Source organism: Egretta garzetta, unplaced genomic scaffold, assembly GCF_000687185.1.
Source record: "Egretta garzetta isolate BGI_Z169 unplaced genomic scaffold, ASM68718v1 scaffold41, whole genome shotgun sequence".
Lineage (NCBI taxonomy): Eukaryota > Metazoa > Chordata > Aves > Pelecaniformes > Ardeidae > Egretta > Egretta garzetta.
The window spans coordinates 4,433,729-4,455,664 of record NW_009258755.1 but is presented as its reverse complement, the minus strand read 5'-3'; the positions used below and the strand labels follow the sequence as shown (position 1 = coordinate 4,455,664).

Genomic DNA, 21,936 nt, shown 5'->3' with positions numbered 1-21,936 from the left:
CTTTTGATATTAAGACATTGGTAATTAAGTTCTTGTAGGAATTCTCATGTTGAAGTACATCACAATGAAGTTAGATTTGTAGCCATTGGAGAACATCTAATTCATAGGAAACTTGCCAGACGATGTATTTTTTCAAGTAATTGGCGTTTCTCCAAATAACTGGTGGAGCTTGTCATCTTTTCTTCTTGAGGAAAGACGCCTTTCTAACCCTTTCTTTTCTTCTATAAAAACAAGCATTAGGGTTTTTTCTTTACAGTAGGTATTATTTCAATAAAACTGTTTCTGTTTTAACTTTCATACAAGGCCCATTGTTGCTTTTCCTTCCTGCACATCTGCAACTGGCTAGACCCTTTGTTCTGGTGTTCTAAGCCATCCTAAGGAAGACGTAAGCCTACAGTTTAGCTCGTCAGTCATCCCCTTGCTGTAAATGATGTTTGCCTTTTCCAGCCCATTTTTTGTAGCAGTTCCCAAGAGAAAGGTATTTAGTCTGAAAAGGTCAAACCCTGTTTGTCCGAGATCCCACTGGATGACAAGTGATACGTTTTGATATATTTTAATCATAACATTGATTATTGGGGTAGACTATGATTTTCCGCTTCAGTCATGAAGCATTGGTGTGTGAAAAGTGGTACAGGTACTTTTGAAAGATTGTTGTGCGCAAATAGTTTTGAATAGAAATGGTTTCTTTAAAACCGTTTTTTGGTTCTTCACTTACACAGGTGCTCTTTTTGCCAGACTTGTTGGATACTGTGGATGTTACAAACATGTTGACTAGGTTGGCTTTTAAGGTTCATTAAAACAGTAAACAAATAAAGGAGGGGGATGCTTTTTAAGTGAGACTGGCAGTAGAGGTAATGAAGAAATGAAGGTACATTTTTCAAAACTTTGGTTTACAGTAAGTTTTCTGATGGTGTCGGTACAAGAGTTCTGTGGCAGTCTAGTAACTGCCCTTGACTTGGCCTCACAGGTTTATAATTACTGTCAATAATCTTAACAAAGCGCCTGAATTAGCATCTGAGTAAACTTTGATTTGAAGTCACAAAAATATCCATCTTTGAAATTTGGCTGGTCTTTATGAGACCAGGCACCCACAGGAGTGCCAACAGTTCATTACTTCAAAACTTTTAATATACCTTAGGGCTTGATCCACAGTAGCAAACATCTGATGTTTGCTTTTACCTTGGCGGTCCACTTTGTAAAAGGAAAGAAAGGTTACCTCTTAATCCATTAAGGTAAATCAGTTCTGCTTTGAGGCAGTGGAGAATAATACATGTCAGCATTTTGTTGTTCTGCATACTTTTTATCTTGGTGTTCTAGAATAGGTTTTTAAAAAGTCATGAATGTGGTGTCGTCTTTTTTGGGCTGCTTTTAGGTAGGCGTGAAAGTGGGTGTTCGCACAAGAGGATGCAATGGACTTTCTTACACATTAGAATATACGAAATCGAAAGGAGACTCTGACGAGGAAGTTGTTCAAGACGGTGAGTTTCTGATTCAGCAGAATAAATTTCGGTGGTTGGAGGGAAGAATAACTTATTACAGGTTTGCCAAGGTACAGGCTAGAGCTTACTTGAAGTAACGAGTTACAGTGGGAAGTCCTGCTGTTCTGTTGTGGGAGTTGCTGTCACCTTAGTTCCTGTTTTGAAGCAATCAGTTAGTAAAATCTGCAGCTTCACAAGTCTCTGCATTGGAGACTGCTCCACAGGAATAGTCTAGGCCATCATTCATGTCTTTGGAGGTGACTGATAGCAGATACTTAGAGAAAAATATAGAGCAATGCATATATAAAGGAATACTTTTATCATCATACCTAAGCCAAGGCTTGGCAAAGTAGAGATTTTATTTGCAAGGGACTTTCCCAATTACCTTCTCTAACTAGTCTTATTATTCATTGCTGTCATGGTTTAACTCCAGCCAGCAACTAAGTATCACACAGCTGCTCGCTCGCTCTTTCCTGGGGGAGAGAATGGGAAGAGGAAAAGTAAGCAAACTCACGGGTTGAGATAAAGACAGCTTAATAAAACAGCAGAGGAAAAGAATAATAATGATAAGAGAATATACAAAACAAGTGATGCACAACGCAATTGCTCACCGCCTGCTGACCCATGATGCATGGCCTGTCCCTGAGCAGCAATTGCCGCCCCCCCCCAGCCAGCTATCTCCTAGTTTATGTACTGAGCATGACGTCGTATGGTATGGAATATCCCGTTGGGCAGTTTGGGTCAGCTGTCCTGGCTGTGCCCGCCTCCCTGCCTACTCTCTGGCAGGGCATGGAAAGCTGAAAAGGCCTTGACTAGTGTAAGCACTGCTCAGCAACAACTAAAAAGTCAGTGTGTTACCAACATTAATCTCATACTAAACACAAAACAGCGCTATGCCAGCTACTAGGAAGAAAATTAACTCTTATCCCAGCTGAAACCCCGACAATTGATTTGTAACTTGTTTTTAACCTCTTTATACTTTCAGCCTTTGCCTTGTTTGTAACAATGGTGCCCTTGCTTCCCATGGGCAGGCACGTGTTCAGCCATCTCCAGGAAAGCAGGGCTCCATCACGCATAACAGTGACTTGGGAAGAGAAACAGCATCACTCCGAACTCTTTCATTAGGTTTAACCTTCACTGTCAGTTACTGTCCAGTTTGACTCCAAAAACATGCAGATTCAACTCAGTTGCCCGCAGACTTGAGTTGTGCTAGTAATAACGTTTTGTCTCAATATCTACTGTGATGAAACAGCTTTCCAGCAATCTCTCATATAACTTCATGAGTTCTTGTTGCTGTTTACTGATGCAGTTTTACATTTCTGTTATTTCCTCATCTGTGGACAGCCAAAGCAGTGCACTCACACCTTTATGTCAGAGTTGCAGTTTTAAAGTTCAGTAACTTTCCAGAAAGGTAGATACTTTTTGTGCTTTAGAAAATGAGCTCTTTCAGCTTCCTGAGATGAACTACTAATTCTTAATCCTTAAAGGTTGGGATATCTTTGAAAGTTCATATATTTGCCTTATTGTAGGATTCAGTGTTGCTGATAGTTAATGTAGACCTAATAGTTTTGGCAGAGCAAAAAATAATCACTTTAAGAGAGGAATGTTTGGGTTTTCAAGGTTTTGGGGCATCTTGTTGGATGCACAGTCTTTAAGAATGGTAGGAAATGGGTTACTGACTGCAATGTGTGGGAATTGAATATTGAAGCTGAGATGCATTCCCAAGTTCTACAGCTTATTTCCCTGGGTAGTATGTTTTCAAATCTAGTGCCCCCAAAAATGCATATGCTCATGTGCACACACAAATAACAGTGCTGGAGTGTTATATGTAGAATATAAACAGTGATGAAAGTGCCCCATTTTAGGGCAGGGAAACCGAGTTATACTGGTAGTCTTCACTTTTTTAGCTTCCATTTCTTGTCACTGGTCAAAAGAGAACTTCAAACTGAATGATGATTTTGCTTTTTGTAATTTTCTTTTGTCTTTGTGTTCAAGGGGTTAGAGTGTTTATTGAGAAGAAGGCACAGCTGACACTTCTAGGAACTGAAATGGACTATGTAGAAGACAAACTGTCCAGTGAATTTGTCTTCAATAATCCAAACATCAAAGGAACATGTGGCTGTGGAGAAAGCTTTAACATCTGAAATCTGAGGACTACTTCTGTGACTCTGAACACCCCAAAACTCTTACTCTTACTATTACAGCTTTTGGAAGTGAATGCATTTTCTTCAGGTTTGTAGGCTGCGTAAAGTGTGGGTACCATTAGGAAAAATAAAGTGAAATAATCTTGAAAATGTAACCTGGGTGTTAAATTCCACCGCTGATGTAATTATGCTGTAATTTGTGATGAGCTGGGATCCAAAAGGTAAGAACAGTAAGTGCTGAAGTAATGTCTCTGTACTTTCACATGCCAAGGAAATAAAATCTCACTGTTCTTTTCCTTTGTCATTTTCTTTGTCCGCTCTACTCGCACTTCTCCATCCAAAACCCATTTGAAAGAATATATTGCCTGCTTTGATTTGGGGGATTAAAAACAACCAAAAAAACCCCCCAACCATTTATATCTCTTTGTAAAGATTTACATACACAGGCACGCAGCCCTCAGCTTCAGAGTTCACTGTGATTATGTAGATGCTTGCTTTGTTTTTGTAGTTTTCTGATGCTTTCATCTTTTTATGTGTGGGTTTTCTGCTGGCTTATTTTCCCATCAATCTGGGGAGGTCCGAAAAGAAGTTTGTGTATTAATATAGTGGTAGACTACCATAGCACTGCTTGTAGAAATACTTCAAAGTGTGCTAACCCGATTTCAATTCTGTTCCTTTCCTTGTTGAAGGCACAGTCTCTGCTGTACTTAGAAAGTCGTTTTCAAGAACACAAAATATGTTCAGGCACTGGAGTACTAAAGCAGGATCCACACAGGCCTCGTTTCTCACATTTCTGCTGTTTATCTTTCTTGACTTAAATTGCAAAATTGGTAAAACTGCCTCCAGATTCTGATTCCCTATGCTCACAGAATGTGCTGTTTGTGCACCGAAAGCTATGAAAACTTTGAGAAAAAAATCTTGCACCTTTCATTACTTTTTTATAGTCATCTCTGCTACTAATTTTGTTACAGCTTGAACTCTGTTTTCTAACACTGTAGGCACCAGGGTTTTTCACCAAAACTTGTGGTAACTTCTATTTCACTCCTGTCTTGATGTTAACTTGGTAATGGGAGAAAAAGCATTTATAATTTAAAAAAACCCTAGTATTTAATAATTGTTTAAAATTACTAAAATATTATGCTAATAGGAGGCTTGTATTTTCCTTTGGAATTTAAACTTACTTTCTCCTAATCAGAATTCTGTTTTTGTAAAGCAGAGTTTTTCAAGCTTATAAAGTCATCAGCACTTCTTTGCTGGTGCTCAGGCAGAAGTGCAAATGTCTCTCCAGGCCTTCCCAAAAGCTGGTATGAGAGAAGTAACTCTTCCATCCTTTTATTTCCATGTTTCCCTGATAGTCCAAGGATGATGATGTGCAGCTAAGCTGCTCACGTGTGCCGAAGAGAAGGCAACGTGTCTGCCTGAGCAACTGGTCAGCACAGCTGGTGAAAAGGGTGCAGATAAGAAGTAGGGGACAACAGAGACTGGGATTTTGCAGTGAAGGACAAGAAGGTGTTGAGGTGGGAATGAATCGAGAGCGTTAAGGCTGCATATTGAAAATCCAGAGGTCACGTTGATGTGTTATTGTACTCATGAGCCTGCCAACAGCTTTGGAATACTAATGTGCTGAAGACACAGGATTGTGGCTACATTTTTGTTCTTCCCTCTACACCTTTTTTTTCCCCAAGCCATTTGGGGAAAGATACAGAGGCAAGAATAAAAATGAAAAATAATTCTTGATCTATGTAGTGCACAGGAACAGAAGGTCAGAATTTCTACAAATATAGTTTAATATTAAGTACTTGAATTTTGGTTGTATACTACATGACCTTTCACTATTTCTTTCAGCAGCCAACTGTTGTACACAGTAACATTATATAGTAATTCAGGAATTACTGGTAATACACTGGCTAGGTGTGTTTATAGTGCCATAAGTCTTTCAGTCTTGCTAAACAAAAAAGTGCAGGTGATGTGATATAGCTGCCTTAACAGGTCTAAAACTCCAAGCTGAGGGCCTTTCTTCAGATCCCGTTTCTCTGCTTCTTGCTACAGGATTAAGACTTTGAATGTGGTAGTGCTGGTGGTTGCTAGGAGTGCTGGTACTTACTCATTTAACTTGTTTTGGTGTGGTTTGGGGGGGTTGGTTTGGGTTTTTTTTTTTAGGCCTGCAACAGGTGTAGCAATCCTTTTCATGCGTTTTGTGTATATGCCTCGAATGAAAGTTTTCACTTCCATATGCCCATGAAATAATCTTCTAAAATGTCACTTTACTAAGACACTTGACGCACAATGTGTTACACTTCTGTTAAAGTGCTATTTACAGTTATGTAGGAGCATGGTTTTGTTGATTGGTCCATTATAATTTTGTGCAATACTGTATGTAGAGTTCTCAGTTATAATAATAAATATTGCCTGTTGGTAAACATGAAATATTCCTATCTTGAATGATTCTATTTACGATAATAAACAAGCAGAGGGTGGGGGGAGAATACGTTTGTATACTGGGATCACAGTGTAGGTACAATATGCATGCACGCAGCTTGGGGAATAAGCAGGAAGAGCTAGAGTTCTGTATGTGGTTGCAGGGCCATGATCTCATTGCAATTACAGAGACATGGTGGGATAACACACATGACTGGAATGCTGCCATGGATGGCTATATACTTTTCAGGAAAGATGGGCCTACGAGGTGAGGCGGTGGAGTTGCTCTTTATGTGAAGGAGCAACTGGAATGTATAGAGCTCTACCCTCGAGTGGTTGAAGAATAGGTTGAAAGCTTGTGGGTAAAAATTAAGGGACAGGCCAGCATGGGTGACACTGTGGTGGGTGTTTACTATAGACCACCCAACCAGGATGAGGAAGTAGATGAGGCCTTCTACAGATGGCTAAAAGTAGCCTCACAATCTCAGGCCCTGGTTCTCATGGGAGACTTCAGCTGTCCTGATATCAACTGGAAGGACCACACGGCAAGGTGCGCATAGTCCAGGAGGTTCCTGCAGAACATCGATAATAACTTTTTGACCCAGGTGGTGAAGGAGCCAACAAGAAGTGGAGCGCTGTTGGACCTTGTGCTAACAAAAAAGAACTGGTTGAGGATGTGAAGGTAGGGGGCAGTGTTGGCTGCAGTGACCACAAGATGGTGGAGTTCTGGATTCTGCTTGGTGGAAGCAGAACAAGTAGGACTGCCACATTGGACTTCAGGAGAGCTAACTTTGGCCTGTACAGACAGGTGTTTACACATACCAGAAGGGTGGGCTGTTAATGCATAGATTTTTATTAAACTTTGCAACTCACTGTTCTCAGGGTAAAAATTCTAACAGGTAAGATGCTTCTGTTGAAGGCTTCTATGTGCCAGAAAGTCATTGTGGTCTGCTTTATTCCAGGATAATGACTGTGATCAAAGGAACTGCTGACATAAAAGATTTTTAATTGGCTAGACAATGTGAGGGGGACAGTCAATGGGTATTTCAGGCCATTCCACTTCTGTGCTGAGTCATGGCACCGATATGCCATGGTGTACTATGTTTATGACACATTTGGGGTTTTCTCTTAGATATAGTCTTTCCAGCTCTAAAGCTAAGTTTCCTTTCCCTGTTACATGAAGATTCTGAATGATAGGGAATGAAGTGATGAATTTTGGGAAAATGCTAGATTGTCAATACAGTATTCCTGATCCACCCCTTTTTATAGCTCTCTTTGAATGGCTCAAGAACAACTTGTTTAGGAAAACATTGATCAGTTCAATATGAAAGTCATCCTGACAACAGGTGATGTGACAAAATTAATTTGAACTCCAAAATAATGGGACAGTGAAATTTAATGATGAGGAAATGTACTTTTTTTTTTTTTTTTTTTAGTAAAATCCTGTCTGCGATGGGTTGCTTCTATTATTTGGGGGTTTCATTGTAATTATTATTCTTCCCATTTATTTAAACTGGTGCCTTCACTAGTGGAAAAAATCTCCAACTATACCACTATTTTTTTTTTTTTTTTTTTTTTAGTAAAATCCTGTCTGCGATGGGTTGCTTCTATTATTTGGGGGTTTCATTGTAATTATTATTCTTCCCATTTATTTAAACTGGTGCCTTCACTAGTGGAAAAAATCTCCAACTATACCACTATTGCGCTTACACTGGCTGCCTGGCCATTTATTAGATAAGTTTTTTTATGATGCTAAAATTTTGCAGTCTCTTCTGCCAGAAGAATTCCATAGTTGACTGATATGGCAATGTGCACCTCCATGTTTGTCCCAGAAGACCGCAAAAGAGTACTTGAAAAATTTTGTCGTGATCAGCACCACTTTTTGTCTATAAAGTTATCTGCCAGACAGTGAGTGGCTTGGCCTGCTTTGTTCTTTACTGCCACTTTTAACATACATGAGGTGGACTGCTTCAACACGATGAGCAAAACCTCAAGTACTTAGCACAATCCCATGTGCATTTGGGTTTGAGCAGCATTTCAGTAGCAATTTCTGTGTGCAATACCTGGCATTTTTCTTCTGAGAGAGGTACAGCAAGGGAAGGTTAACTGCTGAATTTAAGTGAGGTCTTTGCCCTCATCTTTTAGGGTCCCTGTTGACAGGCTGTTTCTCTGCCTCTGTGTGCCCTAGCTGACAGTGGAACCTGGGCATCCCAGACCACCTCTGTCCAGGGGAAGGATCCCAACCTAAAGATGAAGGTATCGTGCTCGGAGATCACAGATATCCAGCAGCCCTGGGGTAAGGCCAGTGGGCTTAGTCGATACAATGAGAAAACATTGGGGCACTGAAATTCGTTTGGGCAGTGAGATGTTTTATGGGAAGCTTTAGATTGTTGACTGCAGCAACCTGACTTCCCACACATCTGTTGTCTATTGGCTAAAAATAACGCTTAAAAAAAAATTTACATACCCCTTCGTCAGCCTCGACTGGAAATGCTGGTTCAAGGGCACAGATATCCGCTGCCACTGGGTGGCAACAAACCTCCAGTCCACCCCTTTCAAAAGGCGAACCGCCCCTTTCCCCATGCCCGTGTGCGAAGTTTCCTACCGCGTTTCCTGAACACCGGAGTACTTTTGCTTATACTGCTGAAAACTATCGTTCAGCTCTGCTGCTTGTCCTTCCTGTGTTCTGTTCTGTGCTTTTCACCTGTTCCTGAAGAGCGGCAGGTGACTGCAGAAATGCAAAACGCCAAATCACTTCAGAGCTCCTGATGCAAAGAGGAGCAGAGCAAAGCTTCTGACCGGCTTTGGCTATTGAAGCATCATTGCCTTTTCTCACCATTCCTCCCCTTGCTAGTGGTGCACTAATGTACCTCATTAATGTTGTGTCCAGCTCCAGATTATTGCAGATTTGTTTGTGATGGTTAGCTTTAGCCTCTAGAGTAACAGAAGCTCCTTGCTGGGATGGTACAGTCCAGCGGGACGAAGAATCTCATGAAACAGGATAGTCTCCATTCACAACAGAAATACTCTCATCCCCAACACATTATTTATCTGGGGTTTTTTACTGATTGCTTAATTATTTTGTTGCATATAATTTTAATAAAAAATTCCTTCTGTAGCTTACTGAAGCTAAGTTAGATAACTGGACTAAGTTACCCTTTGCTAGCTAATGAAACAAGACAGCCTCCAAAAATTTAAAATAACCTGAGTAGCAGAATTTGATTCACACAGAGGATTTGCAGCCAGCCACTTCCTTTTTCAACCACATGTTTTGATCTTTAATTTGTTCACGGTGAGTCATTCACATAGACCTTTCATTCCTAAACACAGTAGTCCTGATTAAATACTGAATAGTTTTATGGAGTGTGGCAAAACTGTGTTTAAATTAGATTGCTGTGATGTTAATTACATTATTTCCTTCCTTGTGCTTGTGTCACATAAGAAGCTTAAATGGAAGCAAGTAGTTGAATAAGGAGAAAAGGCAAGGTGCTAATGAACATAATGCTGTGAGGTCTTATGAAGCACATAGGTGGTAGAGAACAGGAAACGATCTGTCCTGTCAAACTCCATCTTCACAAGAGCTTTGGAGAGTGAGGTCCTCCCATTTGCAAATGAGAGTTAGCTGAAGTGTATAGTCAGGTTTATTTCTAGTGAATATCTAATGAATACTCCCCCAAAATAAATAAGTAGAAAACCCAATACTTGGGTACAAAAAGTGAAAATGTAAAACTGCTGTCTGGAAACCTTGTTGATAAGAGAAATCCTATTGCTTCTCCTTGAGATAAATCTTCTGAATTTCTGCCTTTACTATTTGAGCTATGAACTAAGATTCAACCAAACACTGGCAAATCTTGATGAAGTGGTTTTAGGACGTTCCTGTGCACTTATCCCCTCTGTTTGAGGCTACCACTCCTATGGCAGATTTGCGAAACAAGTGCCTGAGCCTCAACTGTTGAGGGTGAGTTTACGTCAATAATGTGTTGCACTGTGCACTTAGCTGCCCCAAGAAAGGAACCTGTTTACTCCTGCAAAAATGTGGAGAAATCCTAGGAAAGTGATAAATAGTTATACAGTGAGTGTAGTTTACTTAAACTGCTCTGTCAAGAAGAACCATAGGTCATCTGCCCATGTCTTAGGGAGCCTGAAATACCAGCTGCAAGGATATTCTAAGTTGCCTCCCACAATATTCTTGTCAGGAAGAACCTGTAACGTGGCTCTTTCCCATCCCCATTTGGTGGACATGGCCCACTGTGGAACTGTGAAACAGTATAATAAGACTCAGAAAAATGGTTCTGAACTCCAGCTTCAGATGCTTTCAAAGAAAACTATTCATGTTAGATCTACGCATCTTACTGAAATTTGTGCTGCCAGGGCTGTACTTAAACTGGTTAAAGCAGTCCTGCTTTATAATTAGGCCCATACGTCACAATGAAGAGGCTTTTGCATGCGCACAATTCTAAAAATGGAAGCCTTGGTTTATTATGGATTGGAAAAATATTTCCTGGAAAACAGCACCCTGGTGGGAACCTGCCAGCACTGAGTTTTGCATGGGGGATGCTTTGGTGCACTGCGAAGTCTGTGGCTTTCCTTCTGCTCTGCTTGATAGCTCTGGCCCTACCTGCTCAAGAAGCTTCCCTCGTAGTCATCTGCTGTTTAAAGCAGGTCTGCCACAGACCACGTTGCTTTCAATTCAATAAAGTGGCCTTTTGGACAGGAGGTGAGAGAAGAGTGAAAATGGGCAGAAACCCAGGAATTTTTCACCTGAGGCAAAATATTTAGTAAAATATTTAGCCGGATAAATGTAAAATTTCTGTTGAAATCATGAAGTATTGTATCTGTCCTCATGCCAACCTGAGCTGCCATTTACTGACACTTGTTTCTATGGCACAGAGGCCCCAGGAGTTACCCCATGACTGACACCAGCCTTCCCCCCCAGCTATACCCACTAAACCAGAGCCAGGGACTGCAGCGCCACAGCATGGGGATTCAACTCTCTTTTGGGTCCAAGGGAAGGGCCAAGCCTCCCCCTTCCCTTCTGCTGGGTAGCCAGACAGAGAAAATGAGGCACAGAGAAAGTGGGGCCGCTGAGGCCCCACTGCTGCCAGCAGCCATGTTCCCTGCCCCTGCCTGCCACTGCCCCCACAGCTCATCAGCGCCCTCTGGCGCTCCCTGAACACAGTCTCCTGAGCCTCTATTGGCTACCTCAAGCTCTGGCCCCGCCCCACACACCAAACACACCAATCAGGTGCATCCTGGCTAGCTGCCCCGCCCACCTCAGTGAGGCTACTGAGGGCAGGGAGGTGCCATCGGGCATTCCCTGCGGTGGCTCCCTCACAGGCCCTTGGGCGAGGGGCCAGACACCATTTTGTGCAGCCCTTGTTTTCATCCTTCCCTAACAAGCTTCATCTCACCAGGACCATGGTGGCAGGCCCTACCAAAGGATGACAACAACTCCCTGAGCAGGAGCCCCTTGGGGGTCTCCTCTGCTCCCCTCTGCCTTCCTGGGGTGCAGAAGACAAATTTGGGGGGGAGCATAGCAACAGTGGGAAGGCCCCTAGAGAAACCCACAAAGCTGAGCTTAGAAGGCATCGCTGTGCCTTTACAAAATGTAAGCAAAGGACAGAAAAATGTTGGTCTACCAGGATGTGTAGGCAGCAAGAAAGCAGGGGATTTGTCTATAGCAGGAAAAGGGAAACCAAGGGAAAAAGGAATCATGCTAAGTAAGGAAAATCTAGTGCTTTGTCCCTTGGATTGTGTGGCCTTAAATAGTCATTTATCTTAATGAAAACAACTTGCTTTCTTTCATCAAGTTTGAGAACTCTTTTTATAAACCAAAGAGCCACTGCAATCCCAACGACAGGCGCTCTTGCCTGGGCTAGTTTCTAGTCTAAGTAATGCTGCTTACATCTCTATAGGAATGGTCATTTTCTCATGAGTTTTCAGTAAAATAAAATTATTTTTAATGCATAATATTTGGATTCAGTACTTAATAGTCTAGGGCAGCAAACAAATAGCACATCCTTCTCATGATTTGGTGCATCTCCCTAGCAACTCCCTAGTAAGAGATTGACCTGCACTGGGTGCTGGACATAAGCTAAGTAGAGGTATACACAATGTTCCAGCTTCCTTAGGTTCACTTTCTCCCTCCTAGTGATCTGTTTTGTACATGTATCCTTACACATTGTTCCAGTCAACTTACAGTTTTAAACTAGTTTTGGACAATTTTATGAACCAAGACATGATGTGGAAAATTAGAGATTTTTTTTTTAATGGAGCAGTTGACATCTACAGGCTGTTATAAACATACAAGGCATGCATAATGTTACAAATCAATCTAAAGGGAATGTATTCTGTCATTATTGGGGAGAGCTGGGAACATGGTTCATCATCTCTTATGCGATCATCTTGCTTTTGCCTTCATACCTAGCCCTTAATTACTTTTTATACTATGTTTTGATTGTAAGATTTTTGTGGCAAGGATGACTTTTTTGTATTGTATGAAGATCAATGGCTACCAAACCAATTCTTTTCAAAACTTCTGATCTTTAAAAAATACAAGTAATAATAACAGTAATAAAAGAAAACTTCATAGTCACCCACGGAATTTATTTTTACAGTCCTGTGCCATTACTGTGAAAAATCTGCATTCTTTCCAGGTATTAGAATTGTTGTTCTTCCCTCACAAATATTAAAAATGAGCAGCAAAAGTAGCCATCACTTTTGGAGCAAGCACACATCTCTCTCTTCTATACTATACAGTCAGCAGTAAGATCTAATGGTTAGGATGATGCAGCATGTAACAAACACAGCTTTCTTTCTAATGAGTCTGTTAGTGGCAGCTGTTCACAAAAAGATGTTGGAAAGGAAAATGCTGAATCACCATGAACAGGAATGAGAATCCCAGACAGTTCCATATCTGAAGATGTCAAACAGCTGTCTAAATCAAAGTCAAAAATATCTGTTGCTGGAGGGGGCAAAAAAGCTGATGTTTGTGATCAACTGCATAAGCTTATATGGTTTTATGTGGTTTTGATCAAAAATTGCCTTCCTATGCTAGTTTCTTTGATTCCAAGACAAATGTTTCAGCAGGGAGATATTATGCAAGATACAACATTTCAGGAAAGAAAACAGGCTCCAGCCAACATTTGAGACTTCCTCCATTCCTACATTACACACTTCTGATGGTGAGCAGTCTGTACTGATAATTATTTATGGATGTCTCAGAATAGCACAATGAGATTAGCCAGGAACAGCAGAACAATGATGAAAAGAAGGAAAATAACTGAGCTTGAATTCAAGACACAGCTCCTGAATATAAGCACTCACACTGAAACAATTTCCAAATAATATAAGCATGAATATCTAGGACGTGGAAAAAGATGTTTGTCAAAGCAAAAGTAGGCAAATGATCTGCTACATTTATTTACACCAAACATCTGTTTTTCTACAAAACCCCAAAAGAAATATCAAAAACATATACAAAATCATGACAGGCATTTGGGAACTCTCTCAGATCCATGATGTATTACATTTGGCCCTCATGCACAGAGGCAGTTAATTCGTACAGGTGTGGTAGTTGCTCCTGACATTGAATTCAGTGGGAAACTTGGCTTGGATTTCAGTGGGAGTTGGGTTCATGTAAACAATTTTCTCCTCATTTGAGCAAAGCACTGGATTCTCAAATGAATGACACCTTGTTTTTTTAAGTCTATGTCTGCTCTGAAGCGTGTTAGCAGGCTTTTTTATGGATCTGCTACAGCAAATGACTTGCATACACTGTGACCATTCTGCGTGGAAAGGCTACCACACCACAGCATCTTTGATCCCACTTGAAAAGACGGGAGAATCTGTGCCAAAGCAACACTTTCCATATTTCTCCCCGCCCCGCCATCTTCGTGACTTCAAAGGCTTTGAAGGCTTTGTATCAATTTTTCATATATTACTCTGTGTGTGTGTGTGTGTGCACATGCACACACACACATCTAAGAAAAACACCAGTTAATGGCTCTGAGTGGCCTTCCTGCATAACTGGGAAAAATTAAACCAATTTTTATACCTTCTGCATTCTCAGATATAACCTCAAATCTCCAAGGAACAATTTGGTGGGGCTTGTATGTTTTCCACCATTACAATACTTCGGGGTAGGTGAGCCTGTGCCTGAAGACTTCCATAGCATCCACTTCCTTACGGCCCTCAAGAAGCTGACAACTGTTTAGGCAGCTAGTTTCAGTTGGTGCTCATGCTGTCTCTGCCAAGATGTTACTCAGAGACCAACAGTGACAAAATCCATGCCTCGATGGCCAAGGAGGCTTTAACACGGGGACAGAATGAAACAAGCTGAAATGAGATCTGTTTCAGCATTGGTACAAACCTGTCTTCTCTGATCTGCCAAAACCCCACAGCTGTGAGAGCATGCAATTGTCAAGTGCTGACATCTAGTCATCTTTTGGCATAGTGACTGAGACTGGCAATATGAGTGTCAAGCAGCAATGATGACGTGAATTATTTTTCCTCTTGACTTTGTAAAACCTCCCTAGTTGTCTGAGTGGAAGCAGGACTAAACCTATATTGCTTTTTTTTTCTAAAACCCAGCAACAACAAACAATGTAGGCATTTATCAGTGTGGATACCTCGCTGCAAGAGCTGGGTCCTGAACATCAGTTTACATTATAGCATGCAGAGGTCAGTGTTGTGCCTTGTTACAGTGTAGTCCCACTTATTTTATAGAAAAGTTGTATTACATATCTGTTAACATAATAAATACTTTTTTTGCCAGTCAGAAATGCCACATGTGATCTTCTGAGGGACTGCAATGAAGAGGAAAGAGCCATTCCAAAATTTTTTGAGAGAAGCAAATTATAGACCTTTCAAGATACTAGAGGGAACAGCCCAGAAAGCACATTGTTATCCCTTTGATTTTTAAGGATTCAGTAATTTTCTGTGTTTATCCTGCATATCCTCTTCTGCATAATGAATTTAAATGGGCATGATGGCAGTCCAGCAGAGAGAGCAAATAAAACTCCAGTGCTGTAGGCAATTTAAAAGTTATCATTATTTTTAATTATTCTTCAGACTGTAGTAGTAGCCTGGAGCATGACCTCCTCACACTGTACAAACACAGCAGAACAAAATTACTCTTTCTCCCAAATGTTTTACTGTTCCTCAGATGTGGAGCAGCTGGAGGGAAACATAAGCCTTCAGACAAACAAAGTACATGTATTTCCTTGTCTCTGCAGGAACGTAGTAAGTTGCCATTTATACAACAAGTAGTATGTCTTTTTCTGTTTAATGTAATTCCCAGCCTAGAGAGCTCGGCTCAGTTAACTGGTGTCTGAGATCCCCCTGGCTCAGACATCATCCTGATGGCGGGCACGTTCTAGGTTAATCAGCCCACTTTCCCAACCAGGTTGTGCCCTGCCCAGACTAAGGAACTCAAGCCTGTCCTTCCTCTTCTCTCATCCTTTTATTTCCTTCTCTCTCCTTATTTTGGTGTATTCATCTCTTGCTGTATATATTTCTCGATTGTCTTCTACCCTCTTTCCAAACAATGCCTTGGGTTTTTTGAATCACCTTTTCTCTCAGAGTCTACTCTTGTCAGTCATGAAGCAGTCTTTGCTTCCAAATGCCCAAGGAACAGCCCCTCTTTTGGTTTGCTCTGTTTCAGGGATAAATTTCCCATTTGTATTCCTTCCTCCTCTTCCATTCTCCTTTGACCCATCAGACTCTCCTGTTTTGTGACAGGATTCCCTCAGTCCTGATTACAAAAGATCTCTCTGCCAGAACCACAACCTTGTCTCCCAGTGTTAGCAACATCTTTGGCTTGCCTGTTTGTCCTTCCTAATCAGTTATTCCAGTGGTGGTGTTGCCTTGCCAAAAAGACTCCCTACTTTCCAGGTGCCCAGAACAGACACAACCATTCTCTTCAAGCTACTCAGAGGGCTCCACTGCTGGTAGCTGCCTGGTAACTGTGCTCTTCTTCTGCCTTCACCATGCAAATAAGTTATTCCCTGGAGGCACATGTGACTGTTAAACACAGCAGACAAAACCAGTAATTTCTTCAAGGATGAGCTGCACCAGATGGTGTTTATGAAGATACCCGAGGGAAGAGTGCCAAAACTGTCTTAGCTACCCACCACAAGCCATTCTCTGGGAAATTCCACTGGGTGCACTGGGTGAGAGCTATGTAAGAATTTCAGATTTACTCTAAAGCTGTAAAGTATTCTTCTCAGATGTATAAGGGGTGTGGGAAAGAGCTGAGTGAAAACCTCAGCTGGGTTCTACTTTTCTCAGCTTTAATGCCAGAGGCTGGGAGCTAGGTGGTGAAGTACAACATTGTGTTGGTCTTTTTTTTTTTCAAATGATCTGATCTGAAGCCCATCAAAATTAATGAAAACCCCCAGGCTTCAGTGAACTTTGGATTAGGACCATAAAGCATGAAATGGATTTCTGCTGACATAAGAGAGATAACTATTCAGTGAGTACCCTGGCCATTTTGTGATAATAGCTGTCCCCGCTTTAGAATTTCAGTTCGAAAGGACACATAGCTCCATTGCCCAGACATGTGCTGCTGGGAGAAAGCACTGCCTCTGAAAAACATCATGCAAAAGGGTTCTAGCTGAAGGAGGATAATACAAATTTGCTATAGAAATGATTCCTTTAAAAAAAGGGAGGTGTTTTAATGCTGTCCAAAGGCAAGACTGTGCCTTAGCTCCTGAAGACTCTTGCATCACAATCTGATGGTGGTGTCACACTGGGGAGTGTCCTTCCCTCACAAAGCGATCCACTGAATGATAAAGCAGACTCTACACCTCTGATTCCTTCTGCACATGGAAACACTCAAAATTTGAATCTTACCTCTATTTAGATGAATACATACCGCTGGAGTAGAATATGTAACAGAAATAAAGGCTTGTGTAGATTTTAGGACAAGTGCCTATAAGCCAAAAGGAAACTATAGCTTTTGGTTTAGTCGTAGCCCTACCATAATCATTCCCTGTCTGCAATTTGCAGGAAAGACAGGTTTCCTAGCATAAACCAGACTGCAAAATGCCCAGGAGGTCAGCTTAGGCTGTCTTTATACATGATGCTTAAAATTCACAGACAAGTTAAAACAAGTAAAATTGCTTAAGAGTCTTTGGAGAAGTCTGTGGAGGGAACGCAAATGAGGAGGGGGAAGGTACTCTAACCTGCGTTTTGTCAATGTTTTTAGTGATGTAGTAGTTTTTAGTGTGAAGAATTCAATACAAATTATTCTAACATCAAAGCTGAAACTGAGGAACCCAAAGCTATGTAGGAGAAATATAGTCTATTTTTCCAAGCTTTCAGTATCTGCTACGCCTTTTGAGGAGTAATTTGAGCTGTTACCCCTCATCTATAGCTACCTTTATTAAAAGATAGGAGAGTCTAACTTTCAGTGATGGTTGTGATGTTGGATGTTTAATTCTGAAGTGTTTTATTCCTCGCAGGGTGTTGGAGCTGGCTCACCGCACTCTGCCTGCATGCTGCAGGGGAAGCCTCGCTGTCTAACGTGGGTCTTTGAATTCTGCTATGCAGCAAGGTGATTAGAAGTTACACCTTTAAAGCTGATTTTAAACCTCTCCCCTCTCTTCCCTCCTTCCCCCCAGGTTGCCCTAGTCAAGTTTTCTTTAGCTCTCTGACATTTCAGGCTTACAAACATGGTGTGGGTTCTCATGCAGCAAATAGAATACACAAAAGAAAAGGGTTTTTTTTGTCCTTTTACGGCTGCCTCTGTCTCTGATGTAACAATGCGGCCACACCAGTTTTCTTTGCTCTGTGATCAGTACTGTAACAGCTTGCACATTTAGGAATGTCTGTGTCACAGTGGGTTGTGTTTTCTCACGTCTGAAGCACAGCTTCACCATACCATTATACCATAGAGGGAACAGAAGACCAGGCTCTTTTGTGAGTTATGTGTAAAACACAAAGAACCAGAGACATTTCTTACAGTGGAAAGAAGCAGTCCATTCCCTCCAGAACTTTGTAATCCTCGCTGAAATCTTGCTTTGTTGTTATGCTTTCAGAGTAACATGCAGTGGTGGCGTGACACAGCAGTAGTTTCTCCCTGTTATGCAGTGAAGTAACTACCTGCCCTGTACAGATTTGCTATCATATCTAACAGGTTACAATATGCAACAATTTGTTCTGACATGTAACAATTTTCCACTGTTCGTTAGTTGGTGTGATTGTTTTTTAAGTAATGCTTGACAGTGATAGTGTTCTCCTGCATTCATGCACCCGCTTAGAAATCTCGGTGGGAATTTCACTGGCTGTGCCCAAGCTCTCAGAAACAGGTGACTCAAGCTGTGAGCACTAACAGGGCAGTGTAAGAGAAAATTTCAAAAACTTTTACAAGGTAATATCCTTTTTTGTTGTTGTTGTTTTCCCAGTGTACAAGTAAACATTCCTGTCTTGTTAGGTTTAGCTTGTTAACGTACTTGTTTAGTTTTGTATGACATCATAGCTTAATATTTCTGTTGTGTTATATGCATGGTGCACACACATTCAACATCTACTGAACTCACCAGCTAAAAAGCATTAGAGCCACTGTAAGGAAAAAACACATGCATGGGAACTTAAATATAGCGCCTGTTCTCCCAAGGTCACACAGGCAAAGTATCACAGATGGAAATAATATTCAAGAGATACTGTCTTTAGTCTCTTTTATCATGCCTTGTAAATCATGCACTGCCCCAAAGCAGATACAAATCCCTGTGCATTGCCAGAATAGCATGAACAGGGCTTCATGTAAATGATGGTCACAGCTAACAGTTATACATTCTATGTAATGCAGGTACAAGGCCCTGTCTGTGATTTCCTGAGGGTCTGCAGAGAATAGAGTAAGAGGCTGCAGGTTTTTGAAAAAAATGCTTGAGCCTGAAGCATGGCAAGAGTTGGAGATGTGGCACAAATCACAGCAGATGCACCGAGACTCACAAAAGAGCAGTTGCTAGGCTTTTCTTCCAATGGCTTCATGGGGTTACCTTCTGCTTAAAGAAGGGGGATGATTAAATTTGAATGGAGACACCTAAAGATGGCGCTCACTCAGAAAGCAGACATAGGAAAGTATTATGGGTCTAGCTAGGAACCCTCTGTTTTCTTCAATGTATGGGGTTTGGTGTTGGGCTTTTTTTTCCCTGTTAAGGTTGTTTTCTTATAAGGGAAGATTTTGAAAAGTTCTTTGTGAGATGGGAAAATAATATTAGCAGGGTGAGTGGCACACAGATCATGGCCAACAGTAAGTCTGCAGAGTTGGAGCACTGCTGAGCAGCCATGGCAGAAAAAGTGAGAACATGTTTGCACTCTCCCTACATCCTGGAGTATTCTGGGGCAGGCACAAGTCTGTTGGCAGCAATAGTTTGGGAAATTATTCTCAGGTCTGTAACAGCTTGTACTTGCAGCTGATCCCAGACTCTTAAAAATCATGATCATACAATCAGGGAAGAGAAATGATCAATGCAATTAGTTCCCACTGACTGCTCCTCAGCCACCAAAAGAGACAGTCTGTCCTGAGCTCCATCAGGCTGTCATATTCCTGCTTTGAGTGTATTATTTCAAATGCATTATTTTTAGACCCTTCAAGTCTATAAAGGCCCATGGATGTTGGATCAGGGCCAGCTCTGATCGTACTTTTAAAAGGGTGGCCACAAAGAACTATTCAGGGTAGTGCGGTGGATGACATGCAGATCTGATGAGCTCCTGGACTATTTTGGGCCAGCTGTGTTTTTCTGTGCTGCAGGGCAGCTAGCTCATGAAACGTACTTATGTGCAGTTTATTGCTGGAACTAAGGCAGTCCACAGCTGTGCAAAGGAGTGTAAACTGACTTCAGGAGTTAGCCTTAGCATGCCATAAGCAGGCATAAGGTAGCACAGACCCTACACATAATTGTGTTTCAACTGTTGTGCTGCTTCCTCTTCCAAGATACAGCAACAGGTTCACAACTGTATGCCATGCATGATATGCTCACCACTGCTACTCCAAGCAGTCTTTTGCCGGATGTTTCCCATACAAATTCAATGATAGGATTAGCACAGCTAGCATTATACTTTCCACCACTGCTTCTGTTTGTATCAGTAGTACCCATGAAATAAACTTCTAGGGGGAAGATGAAACATAATACTAAACAAGACCTGTTCTCAATGGGAACTGTAGCCACTGGTGAATAGAAGAAGAGAGGTGCAGATACGTCTTAATTTCTGTCATGACAAAGAGGGTGGCAGAAGCCGGAGCAATGGATTGTCTATAATAAAGTCCATATCTTTCCAACTTCCACTGCTGTGATCATGGTTCAGAAAGCAACACAGCAATCCAGACAGGTCATTAATTAATGCGGAAGCTCTGGTGGGATCTTGTTGTGGAGGATATGTATTTCCAGAACAGCTCTACTGCCTGCCACTACAGTATCAAGGGAAGAGGTAGAGATGAGACCCAAAAGAGCATGAGGACCAAAAAAAATTTTGAGACAGACAATTTAGAGCAATTTACCCCTACGTATAGAAACCAAAACTGTTGTTCCTACATACTTTAAAAGCAGAGGACCCGAAATGATATCTCATGGTTCTGATGCAAAATGTCAGTCCTTCAGAGGCATGGGGCACTTGGCAAGCAAAGTAGCACTGCCATCCTTTGTGCAGAGCTGGCACTTTGTGCAGAGGGACTTTGTGAACTCTTCAAAGTCTAGCATCTTTTTTTCTGTCAGTATCCCAACTCTTGAGCCAGGAAGCTCTAGAAACAAAATAACAGTAATTCTTAAGGTAGTGATGGCATAGGATTTGAGTGCTGGCAAGGCTTTTTGGGTTGGGTTTTTTTGCCACCTGATGGTGATAACTCATGCAGATGTAAGCTTTTGCACTTACCCAGAAACAAAGGGTGGAGGAAGCTCCCAGAAGGCCTGATGCACTCTCCTTTATACACATAGTCAGTGTTGTCTTGTTTCCTAAATGTTACATTGTTCTGATATCTGGGGAGATTGTGACTATGGAAGCCTGATGCAGTCCCTGTAGCTGCGCAAATCAGAATCAGCAGAAATATAGCAAACTATAGTATTTTATTAGGAGTTCTGTATTTATTTTTCTATGCACCAGGGCAGATTTTTATGTTTGCCTTGAACAGTCTAGAGGCCAGGCTCACTACTGCGTTGATGAGCAGATGGTATTAGCATAGAGTAGTGAAATACCCTGAAAAAGTTTTTTCCACTGCACACTATTCAGTTTTACAACCTTTATGCAGAAACTATCACGCAAAGGAGTTTAGTAAGCACCAGAGGCTTCTTGACTTTAGACTGAGAATCAAATCTGACACTGCAACAACCAGTTGACTGAGGACTACTCTCAATCATATTGCTGATTTTTGCGAACAACCTAATTTTGTCTCACCTGCTTGTCAGAAGAAACATACAGGATGTGTTCTGCTAACAGGAGCAAAGTGACCAAGGAGGATGTTTCTCACTGGTACTTTTTGATGTAGGAGAGTTTGAGCAGTTGTTCACAATGTATGTAGTATTTCTAGAGATCACCCTGTTGAGCTCACATGTATAAACACATGCACGAGTGTTCATGGTTTCAAGAAATCCAGTATAACTGAGAAAATTCAACTGTGGTTGCTACCATCTGGTGGCTATCTCCCTACACTGCGTTTTTATTTGCTAATCACATCTGTCCCTTCAAATAACAGTGATGCAAAATTAACGGATTTTTTTTAAAAAATGTGCCTGTTGTGCAGTATCAATTTCTGCAGGCTTGCAGAAGCAACAGACTGTCATGGAGGCTGCATCTAATCTGAACCTTCAGACTTTCCTATGGTACCCATATTTTTACAGTGCAAAAGCTGGAAATGATGTTGGCATGATGCATTCCAAAGGTGAGGCATCCGTATTCCT

General features: G+C 41.4%; 2 protein-coding genes across 4 annotated transcripts in view; both read left to right on the top strand.

Annotated features, from left to right (window-relative positions):
• The window catches only part of ISCA1 (iron-sulfur cluster assembly 1), a 5,469-nt gene extending 1,555 nt beyond the window's left edge, over positions 1 to 3,914 (top strand). Inside the window, exons 3-4 of the mRNA XM_035888940.1 lie at positions 1,373 to 1,478; positions 3,474 to 3,914. Of these exons, the coding sequence (XP_035744833.1) occupies positions 1,373 to 1,478; positions 3,474 to 3,622 (255 nt within the window). The 3' untranslated portion in view covers positions 3,623 to 3,914. The remainder of the gene's footprint in view (positions 1 to 1,372; positions 1,479 to 3,473) is intronic.
• Positions 3,915 to 8,190: 4,276 nt separating this feature from the next.
• GOLM1 (golgi membrane protein 1) overlaps positions 8,191 to 21,936 on the top strand; it is a 58,296-nt gene continuing 44,550 nt past the window's right edge. For 2 of the 3 annotated variants that reach the window (XM_009649221.2, XM_035888938.1), the window contains exons 1-3: positions 8,191 to 8,336; positions 15,935 to 16,223; positions 17,506 to 17,597. The gene's annotated coding sequence lies outside the window, so the exon portion shown is untranslated. The remainder of the gene's footprint in view (positions 8,337 to 15,934; positions 16,224 to 17,505; positions 17,598 to 21,936) is intronic. The other variant, XM_035888939.1, reaches the window with a different exon arrangement.